The 11,027-nt window shown below is 45.3% G+C and overlaps 1 protein-coding gene across 2 annotated transcripts; it reads right to left on the minus strand.

The window, feature by feature from the left end:
• Positions 1–4,102: 4,102 nt before the first annotated feature.
• Positions 4,103–10,250, minus strand: LOC125513963 (3-isopropylmalate dehydratase small subunit 1). Of its 2 annotated transcripts, none has more exons than XM_087528281.1 (2): positions 9,397–10,249; positions 4,103–4,405 (listed from the first exon to the last, which is right to left on the minus strand). In XM_087528281.1, exon 1 carries the CDS (start codon positions 10,148–10,150, stop codon positions 9,404–9,406), a length of 747 nt encoding a protein of 248 aa, XP_087384407.1. In that variant the 5' UTR covers positions 10,151–10,249; the 3' UTR covers positions 4,103–4,405; positions 9,397–9,403. The 2 variants fall into 2 exon arrangements, with proteins under 2 accessions (XP_087384407.1, XP_048535156.2); XM_048679199.2 differs by lacking the exon at positions 4,103–4,405 and adding an exon at positions 5,751–5,771 and having other exon boundaries at positions 9,397–10,250.
• Positions 10,251–11,027: the final 777 nt, after the last annotated feature.

The raw sequence follows: 11,027 nt of genomic DNA on the forward strand, positions 1-11,027 counted from the left end.
TATGCAGTTGTGTTTGCCTTTTGGTGCCATAAATTCGGTTACGACTTCACGTGTGGCTACATAGGGTGCACACCTCAAGGATCAAGATCAGCCTAGCTATAAACCTAGCCATAGCGTCGTTAGTCACACGCTCTAAATGAAGTACTTTTCCTGCTTTGGAATATCTTCTCAGAAGTTCAGTTCCACACTTGACACAGGCTGTTCAGTGATCTCATGGCGCCCTCGAATGGGGCAGTATCAAGCGGTGTTCTGGAAGGCACAAGAGTTAAGGTTCATTAATTCGCGTGAATCCATTGCAATGTGGGTTTGTCAGTTCAAGATTCACTCCTTCTATTTTACTGTACCTGTCAATGTCATTTGCTCATCATGCACATATGCTCAAAACCAATGTGATTACCGGACTTAAAATAGAGTTAACGAGGAATGAAGCCCTGTCAAATGAGATGCTAAAACATGGGTGACCTCTTGCGAGGCTGGTAAGTGTGAATTATAGGTCTGAAATCTGGTAAACTGCGACACGATTGTTTTTAAATGGTAGTATGCAAACACGTCGCAAAGTCACAGCTTATACATTTGTCAAGTGTTTCTTTAAGGCCGGCCTTCACCCAGATAATTAACAAGCGCATGTGTTTGCTTCAGCTGATAGCCTCAACACTGTTTGGATTAGACGCGCCCGCGCTACTCATGCATGCATCTTAACTTGTCAACTGCTGACAGTAGTACGTTAAGTCGTCGTTAAGTGATCTCGTCAGAACACAATCCGGAGGAGGCTTACAAACTGGAGAGTTTACTGCAACGTGGCTGCTCGGCAGCACTTCCACTCCACAATTTGGAATCTAATCTAACTAGTATCACGGACGTACGACGTTGTTAATCAGTAGAGCACTACGTCAGGATCTTTCCAACGACTATATACTGGATACGGACCACTGGCTAAGAAAGATGCATGAAGCTTCTACGTACTAAAGGTGGACGTTTACCTCCGTGATTTCATCAATCATTCATCGATGCGTGATCACATGCATGTACTTCGGCTAGAAGGAAAAGTAAACATTGGACGACCGCTCTGCCTGATACGGAGTACTGGTAACATGGATCAAGTCTGATTCAACGGTCAGGGTTGAAAATAATTATCAAAGTAGCTTGGAGATACTTTTGTTGGTAGCTCTCATCGGCCCCAAGGAGTGTATACATGTACTAACTTCCAATTATTCCCTTGGTATCAAAATGTAAGACGTTTTTCGTAGGCTAGTTTAGCTTAAAACAGTCTTATATTTTGATACGAAGATAGTACTCCCTTGTATAGTTATAATTTTGATAGTGGCCGTGTATACAAAAATAAAAGGAGTACTAATAAATCTATGATCAGATGTAGGGTTTTTTTTCTTAGAAAACATATCAAGATCTCTAGACCATGAAACGACCACTACCAATGCCAGGTCGTCGCTCCCCTACCGAAGCTGGTTTGAACTTGTCAATGACAGTCAAAAAGTACCCATGCATGTGCCCTAAGGACCAGAGGCCTGAAGCCGCAGTTGTTATGGTTGAACCCTTGAATCAATATGAAATGCTTCAAACCAGATCTCACAGACGCACATGCATTACGAGAAACCCTAGCCTTGCCGCTTCAAGGAGACGACAAGAATTTACATCGTAGCTCTGTCGATTACATCTAGACTCGAGACCAACTTAAAAAAAAGTGTCGTCATCCATCCGAATGCCACCCCGTCGCTGCCCGAGAAACCCTAACGTAAACCTACTAGTTGGCTAGTTGGAGCCAAGGCACTGACATTCTCCTTCCCGCCACCGGCCGGTGCAAACAGAGGAAAGCAGTTGCAAAACTAGGGCCATGTCGCGCACTGTATTTGTAGGAACACTAGTACAGCTAGTCAATGGATCACACGGTAGTTGTAACATTTCTAATATTGAATATGGATCGGAGGGAGCACTAAGTTTTGACGCAGCACATTATTCGCGCTGATTACTCTTGGCATGTACTAGTACTCACACTTGTAGGTTTGAATGCTCTTCAGTGTGAGTACTTGGTTGCAGAATGAGCACACGAATGAGGTACCCTGTACGTACGTATATTCTACGGAATCAGCTTCAGTTAGACACCATGTTTCTTCGTTCCGGTTGACGCCGATCGGAGGCAGGCGGCAACCAAAGTCGCGACTAAAACGAACCCTACGCAGGCAGCGTCGTCACTGTTAAAGCGCTGAGGATCGGAGCGCTAACCCGCAATGAATGCGGCCTGCCTGCATTCCAGCCTCCCTATCCTGAAAGCTCCGTCCCTCTTTCCATGTGCGAACTGGAAAGTCAGATATCTTGTTGGCGAATCAGTTCGCCGTTGGCAGTTGGAGGCAGGACAACGATGACGCAGCAGCAGTGCCGCGAACAGTAGGCGCCGGACAGAATGTGGCCGCTAAAAACCAGCCGAGGGCCAAGAAAGCACGGGGTTTACCTGGCTGATTGAGGCCGTGTTTGGTTCATAAGTCCTAGGACTCTTTTTAGTCCCAACTTATAAGTCTCAAGTCCCTAAAAAGTACCTATCTGCTTGGTTCCTGGGACTTATAAGTCTCTATAAGACCATATTACAACTATAAGTCCCTATAAGTCCCTCCTTGAGAGTCTTATTTCATAAATCCTAAATGCCCGCTTTAAGTCCTCATAAGTCCCTCTTGTTTGGTTTAGATGGAACTTATAGATACTTATTTAAGTCCCTAGACCAATAAGTCTCTGGAAACAAACACCCTCTGAATGCATTCGCTACGAATAGTTCAAGGGTTGACATTTGCTTGGAGATGATCATGGGTCGGCCAGGCGCTGGACGATGTCAACAGACGGGTGCAGGGACGGGCCGACGACCCCTGCCCGTACACCGCGCCCCAGCAAAACGGGAGCAGGGGTTTGACTTGGGCGTGCCGCCCTTCAAGCCGTGTCGCTCTCCCCCATGGGCCGACGCACTGTCTGCATGATTGGCATTGCTAGACTTGTCCTGCACTCGGACACTCTCCGGCCACAGGAAAACACTCGGACCCACGGCAGGTTAAGCTGCTACAAAAACCGAAAAATGGAGAAGGCAAACGGCATCGGCATCCTGAGAGCGACACTGAGGCAACGAGGCGCGAGCCCACCAAATGATTCACAAAGGTCAGCTGGCTGCTGGCAGCTTGAAGAGAGTCTTGAGCCTGCCAGGTGGAACGGGAAAGACGGACGGTCACTGGCTTAACTTCGTGATGTGGATAGGAGAAATAGGACGTACTCTACTGTACGAGCAGCATACGGAGTGTGATGCGATGGGGATCGTTTTCCGTCGGCGTGCGAGCCCATTCATGGCTGCCGCCTGAGCTTTCTTGCCTGCGGTCAACCCAGTACGTACGTACACACGCCGATCCTCTCCGGCCAGGCTCTTGTGATGATCAGAGTTCGCATGATCGTCGTCGCGAGCGCGCACAGGTGTCGGGTCGAGGGGGTAAAACGGTGCTGACCCGTACGATTTGTGCTGCTCGTCGGTCAAATGCAGGTAGACCTCGCTGTTGGAGCGTGACGCGACGCAAAGGAAACGAAGCGCCGAGCTCGGGCGGTGAGCGGAGACGCGACGCAACACCAGGTGGCGCCACCCGTCGTCGTCAATGAGAGAAGACGGCCGTGCCGTGTTCATAGCTAGCTAGTCAGTGTGCCGGGGCTGTGAGTGTCACCAGAGGGCACTGCAGCACAGCACGGGTTTCGTGTGTGTGCGTGCGCGTGGCATATGTTAATGTTGCAGGACCATCATCCAATAGTTTCTGGCTGCCGGCCTGAGTCCGTTTTTCTTTACTTTATTATACTCCATCCAATAACAGGCAAGTGGTTTACAATCAGAGGAGAAATAATGTACAGGACAGTGCTATCCCAATATGCATATTTCATGGAATTCCTACTTTACAAGAATAATTGCATAATCTTACTCAATACGAGTATGATCTTCACCGTAAAATAAAGGCAAAATTAACTTCTTGTTCTGGCATTCGCTTCCATAAATACAAAAGCAAGTGGATTTTCTTTTTCTCACTGAATTGAACGCCAAAAGTAACTGGATACAGTCCACTACTGCAATCAATAAACATAAGCTAGTGCTTGAGTACACTTTTTATTTATTTTTGAACAGGGAGTACACTTAACTTGACATCAAAGATAACAGGTGCAAAGAAAACTACTGTATTACATGGGTGTAACATTCAATACAACAAAGTTCAGCACTCTTGAACCTAGTATTACTGGTACAAGCCAATGCGAAAGTAGTAGCAAAACTGCTGGACAATCACACCTCACCTCCGGAGAGGTGCAACGACTCTTATTCATAAACCAGTCTTACTTGCCACCTTGCAAGGCCTCAACTAATCTGCCAGCAGATTAAGCTTACCTGGAGATCATTGTCACATTATTAGCATCACACACATATGATACACATCGGCACAACTATGGGAAGAACTTGATCATAAAATAAGGAGTATACAGTTCAGTGTCTAGTGTCATTAATATGAATACAACAGCAGATGCTTATCATTTGAGCTACGAAAACATGTTCCTATATATTTAATAAAATGGAAGTTGAAGCCAAGTTTAAATGAAATTGAAGTAGTGCACACCCAAGTTTCTTCAAACAGCTGGATTGCTTGATAATTCAAAGCTCAAACAAATAACCAAGTATCAATGTTTGCCCAAACAGTCAGTCATTGGTGATGTTAACGCAAACTTAAACAACTGCCTGATTAGAACAATTATGACTCATGAGTAATTTGTAGCTTTGGGTGGGATATCAAACCCCTGCAATTTCATATACAACTAGTAACAATTTTGCCAAGCTATGCCTTGCAACAATTCTAGCCGATGTTGATAGTTATTGCTCAAGCCAGGTAAAGTAAACTCTGAACATCAGGACAATAACAGATCACATGAAAGCTGTGATTATCTAACCAACTTTTCTCTGCTTTCATGGCTATTTTCCAACAGCACATTATAAAATAAGTTCAACACAAATCCTCCAGCTAAGTTGGGTGAAGACTCTTGACCCTAACCTATTATTCCTTTTCACGCAACGTTCTCTGCAACATAGCAGGAGAGTGAGTAGGGGTATGTCCTATGTAGGCTTCTAAAATTTAATTTTTGTGCAAAGCCCTTTTTGAGTGTGAAAGACCATAATCCTTGGAAATAACTTGTATAATTTCCAAAATACATTACCAAGTAGTCTAGGGCCAATGTACAATCTTCCAACTAACCTATATATAAGAGCCGTAATGGATTAAAGGGCCGCAAAACATCCAGCATGAGTTATTAACAAGTATACAACATGAGTTCACAAGTGTACTACCAAACATTTTAATTTTGAAAACAAGACAAGAAAAGATCCTCCTGCTCTTCCAGACTTGCTATATAGCTCAAAATGCTTGTAACCAGGGCATGACTAATTGACTAGATTGACACTAAGCAGAGGTTCTACACTTGCCCCACGTGACACAATCAATCTTTCGTAACGGGATCTTTCCTGATCACCATATGCTTGTATTAAATCCGCCCGCAGCTATGGAACATCGGCCTCTCCGAATGGCAATACAGGGTTTACTGCTAATTATTTGACCTAAGCCAGAGCCAATATAAAATGTGGTTGTATGATAAGCTTTTGGGTTCTACTGAAACATCAATCGATCTTTTTTTACCCTAGGTAGTGGTGCCCACCAATTCCGGAGCCTGCACCCGCTTCTCATCTGCAACTCTTGTCGACGTTCCGCCTAAAGAAAAACCTGATTTTCTTAGGACAGTGGTAGGTCGGAAGCATTGACAAGAGCTACAAATTGAAAACAAGTGCAGACTCAGGAACTCGTTAGGATTGCCACCGAGGGTCAAAAAGATCAACAATGTTTCAATGGAGCCCAAAAAGTTACCGTACAACCACATGCCATATGGGCTCTGGCTTGTTCAAGTACATAGCGGGAAACCCTTACTTAGGTAAGGCCATTCAGAGAGGCCAATGTTGCAGAGTTGCAGGCGGATCTAGTACAAGTATATGCTGCTACTTTGGAAAGACCTCACCATGATCTTATTGCGACCACAAGTGTACAAACACAAAAGATTGATTGTATCGTGTAGGAAAAGTGCACATCTCGCAAAGTGTGAATTAAGGCAATTAGTCGTTACCCCGATTACAGGCACATCGAGCTATTAGGTCCAGAACAGATAGATGATCCTTCCTACATATGAGAGCCATAATGGATTACAGGGTCCCAAAACATTCAGCATGAGTTCATAACAAGTATACAACATCGAGTTCACAAGTGTACTACCAAATCATTTTTATTTTGAAAACAAGACAAGAGAAGATCCTCCAGCTCTTCCAGACTTAATGTAGCTCAAAATGCTTGTAACCAGGTCATGACTAACCGACTAGATTGACACTCAGCAGAGGTTCTTCACTTACCCCACATGACACAACCAATCCTTCGTGACGGGTCTTTCCTGATCACCATATACTTGTACTAGATCCTCCTGCAACCAGCCTCTCCGAATGGCAATACTTAAGTGAGGGTTTACTGTTAATTATTTGACCTAAGCCAGAGCCCATATAAAATGTGGCTGTGCGATAAGCTTTTGGGTTCTATTGAAACATAAATCGATCTCGTTTTTTTACCCTGGGTAGCGGTCCCCACCAATTCCTGAGCCTACACCCACTTCCCGCCTGCAACTCTTGTCGACGCTCCGCCTAAAGAAAAACATGATTTTCTTAGGGCAGAGTGGTAGGTCGGGGGCGTTGACAAGATCCCAGCAGAAAACAAGTGCAGAGTCAGGAACTCGTGAAGGGTCAAAAAGATCAACAATGTTTCAATGGAGCCCCAAAGGTTACCATACAACCACAAGCCATATGGGCTCTGGCTTGTTCAAGTACATAGTGGGAAACCCTTTACTTAGGTAAGGCCATTCAGAGAGGCCAATGTTACATAGTTGCGGGCAGATCTAGTACAAGTATAGGGTGCTACTTTGGAAAGACCCCGCCATGATCTTACCCCAACCGCAAGTGTACCAACACAAAAGATTTATTGTGTCATGTGGGAAAAGTGCACAACTCTGCAAAGTGTGAATCAAGGCAATTAGCCGTGACCTAATTACGAGCATTTTGAGCTACTAGGTCCAGAACAGATAGATAATCTTCTCTCATCTTGTTTTCAAACTTAAAAACATCTTGGGAGAACACTTGGGCTCAAGTAGTACAATTGTAATGAACTCATGTTTAAGGCATGAGCATCAAGCTATACAGATGATGTGAACCCATACTGGGTAGGTTAGTTAGAAGATTGTCCATCAAGCCCTATATTCTTTAATTTCCAAAAAAAAACTATTATTGGTACTTCAAATTCAAAAAAGAAACCCTAGAAACCTACATAGGACATCAAGCATGTATTGCTCTTTCCTGGTATAACTACTTATGAGTACAATCAATGTACTCACCCGCTACGTTTTATGTGCAAAATCTGACCTTGAAAAGGATTAACGACTTGGGGTCGCGAGTCCCCTTAACTTGTGTGGGGTTAATGGTCTTATCTTATTTGTGTTGAACTGGCCTTCAGGTGGTGTGAAATAATGTACTTCGGATATATGTTTGCAATGTAATAAATGACATGTATTTTGATATTTCATCTTCAAACTTTGCCTTCTAGCAACTGTTCTAAGGTCTAGCACGGTAAACACAGAAAATCCGGATCCTGTTTGGTCAGGTCTTCACATTATCAAAGAACCGTCTGATTTGCCCATTTTTCCATTTGGCTAACCAACTTCTCTCTGCTTTTTCCCACACCAGATTATAAAATAAGTTGAGCACAGTATAGTTCAACAACCACAAACTGAGTCCAAGTATCAGATAAAGAACAAATAAATAAATTTGATAGACCTACAACACCTAATAACCTCATTATGCGTTGTTCTGATCCTACCACCAACATGCCATGTAAATAGAAATGGAGGCGATTGCAACCCATGCTTGGCGCTTGGAGTGTCATGGCACTAAAATGTGGCGGCATGCCGTGTAGGTGTGTACAATGGATGCCAAAATCAAATGAACTGGGAGCCAAATCACAATTGAGGGGTAAGGTGAGTTGTGGCCTAAGGGCATGTCTGGATGGCATCCACTTCACCACACTTTTCTGCCACAAGTGTGGCAAGCGTTTGGTTGTAGCCACAGTTATGGCATGCCACACTTCTTTTAGTCAGATACCTCACTTGTCATGGACTTGGTTGCTAGCCAACTTCTGCCACAAGTGTGGCGACCAATTTGGCCACCACAAAAAATGTGGAATGCCACACTTGTGGGACAAAAGTGTGGCAAAGTCCGGAAGGGTAACCAAACATGCTCTAAAAATACAAAATCGCCACCAAGGGGCAAGCAAAAATATTCCAGCAGCCATGTTGATCGAGGAAGATGAACATATGAGCGAATCAAGGGGGTGAGTTGAGTTGTCTTTCTTTTCTTTCTGAGGTAAATGATTTGAGTTGAGTTAGTCTGACTGGGAGGAGAACTTGAGAAAATGGTGGGAGGCGACATGAGAGGGACGTCCAGAAAGCGTCAATGAGACTGTACGCTTCTAGGTTTGTGTCCATTCCTAGTTGAATTCCCCAGGATTAAGGATGAAGGTGCAGATTCACTATGGGATGCTAATCCCAGGACTTTTGGCTGTAGGAGCGTGTAAACAGTTGTCACATTCACATAATACCTTCTAAGTTTTACTTTTCAGGTAAGTTATTCCATTCTAACACAATCAAAATAAGGAGTGCGAATTGGCTGATCTGACAATCACCTGCCTAGGTTTCTCAATCCACTACTTAAAGTCAATAGACAAACATCAATAACCTTACAAGTGACAACACTGCAATATTCTTTACCTCAGATATATGTTCAATAATTTCCTACAGGCACCATTGGGGTTACTGACCCTCTTTGGTGCAAAATAGACATCATATTACAGTCCTAGTTTTGGCTACTGTGACATGTGTTCTTGTGTATAGCTGGTATCAGATGATACAAAGAAGCAACATTGCATACAGATGCAGTACTTAACAAGGCGTGCAACTATTATACCGTAAGAATCAAAAGCAAGATCCATATGGCCCAAGCATATGTTTCTACTAGTCTACTAGTTAGACAAACCTCTCAAAGGGAGGTGTTTATTGCCTGCTTACATGATCAACTGAACGAAACACTTATTTCAAGATAAAGGTTCACCTAATCGTATTGGCAGAAAACGAATGTTCTTCTGAACATGTGATAACCTTAGGTTCGCGTCATAGTCACACACAGAACACATCACCAATTCGAATTAACAATGTTTTAAACTTATGTGGCTTAATATGCGGTAGAAGAATACTCACTTTTTGTTCACGCAGATTTGGACGCAATCATTCCAGCCTTCCGAGCATAAGCGAAGATCCCACCGGCCTCAATAACCGGGCCTGCATCACCAATAGGCTTCAGCTTGTACTGCTTGCCGGATGTGTGGTTAATCAAGACCGAGTTATCGAGGTCCACTGTGACCACATCCCCGGTCTTGCACTCCTTGCTGGCACCGCTGTCCGCGAGCTCCAGGGGGTACACCTCCCCGGTGGCCACTGAATTGCGGAAGAAGATGCGGGCGTAGCCCTCGGCCACAACGGCGCGCGCGCCGGCGGCTCCGAGCGCGACGGGCGCGTGCTCGCGGGAGGAGCCGCACCCGAAGTTGGCGCCGCCGATGATGACGGCGTAGCGGGACGACTCCTCGCCGGGGGCGACGAACGGGATCGGGTAGGCCGCGGATGGGAGGCCCACGAAGGCGAAGGAGCCGAGCTTGCGGTACTCGTCGGGCTTGGACGGCACCAGGGTCAGGTGCTCGGCCGGGATGATCTGGTCGGTGTCGATGTTGTCCCCGACGACGAAGCACTCGCCGTGGAACGCGGCGGACGACGGCGAGTCGCCCGCGGCGGCGGCCGCGGTTAGGGGCCGCGCGCGGTGGCATCTCAGCGAGACGGTGGCCCGGTGGCGGGGGGCGGCCTGAATGCGGGCTCTGGCGGGCGCTCGGCCCGGGGCCAGCACCGCTGTCGCCGTCGCCGTCGCCGCATCCGTCAACGATAACAGAGGAGCCGCCGTCATGGTGGCAAGTCCGTGTGGTGGAGACTGCAGAGGCGAGGCACTGAAACGAACTAGGGCCGGCGGCTTGCTTTCGTTTTGCGGTCTGCCTCTTCGGGGATGCGGCGAGGGCTCTAAAAAGCTCTCGTTTCGTAAGGGCCACGAAACGTTAGCCTGTCGGCCCATCACTGTGTTCTGGGCCATAGGAGGACTATTTGGATGTTGGGCTAGTTCTTCTTTTATTAGGCTTCATTTCGTTAAAAAAAAACAGGCTTCATTTCGGCTTACAAAAACAACCAAGTATACAGTACAGATATTTCAATTAGACTTGCAGGAGCAACTAACTAAAGATTAGTTTCTCTAAAAAACTAACTAAAGATTAGTTTTCACCTAAAAAAACTAAAGATTAGCCCTCACCATGTGACACATGTGGTGAGCAATCCAAACTATTGAAAACAAAAACACTAAAGGTTAGCCCTAGAAGGAACCCGCAAGGGTCCTTTTTGTGAGTTGAGAGCGCGCCAAGTGGTGCGCCCAACCGCCGTCACATGTCGCGTGTTGGACGCTCTCTCTAGATTTCATGTTTTTATTTTATTTTTGTACATGTTTTGTGTTCTTGGGTTTCTGATGGGTTTTTCGAGGGTTTTCGTTTTTTGGTCTATGCTTGATTTTTCCTAGGTTTTGAAAAAAATGTTTGTGTGCTTGTCATGGAAGCACATTTTTGCTTCTGCGAGGAGCACAATTATGTTCCCTGAAAAGAGAAAAAAATATGTGCTTCCATGAGAAATACATATTTGCTTCTCGTGGAAGTATAGATTTGCATCTGTGAAAAGTATTTCTCGACAAGGAAAAAGATGTACTTTCATGAGAATCACAACAGTGCTTCTCAAGAAGCGCAGTT

This window comes from Triticum urartu, chromosome 6A (assembly GCF_056163025.1).
Source record: "Triticum urartu cultivar PI428250 chromosome 6A, HENAU_Tu73, whole genome shotgun sequence".
Classification (NCBI taxonomy): domain Eukaryota; kingdom Viridiplantae; phylum Streptophyta; class Magnoliopsida; order Poales; family Poaceae; genus Triticum; species Triticum urartu.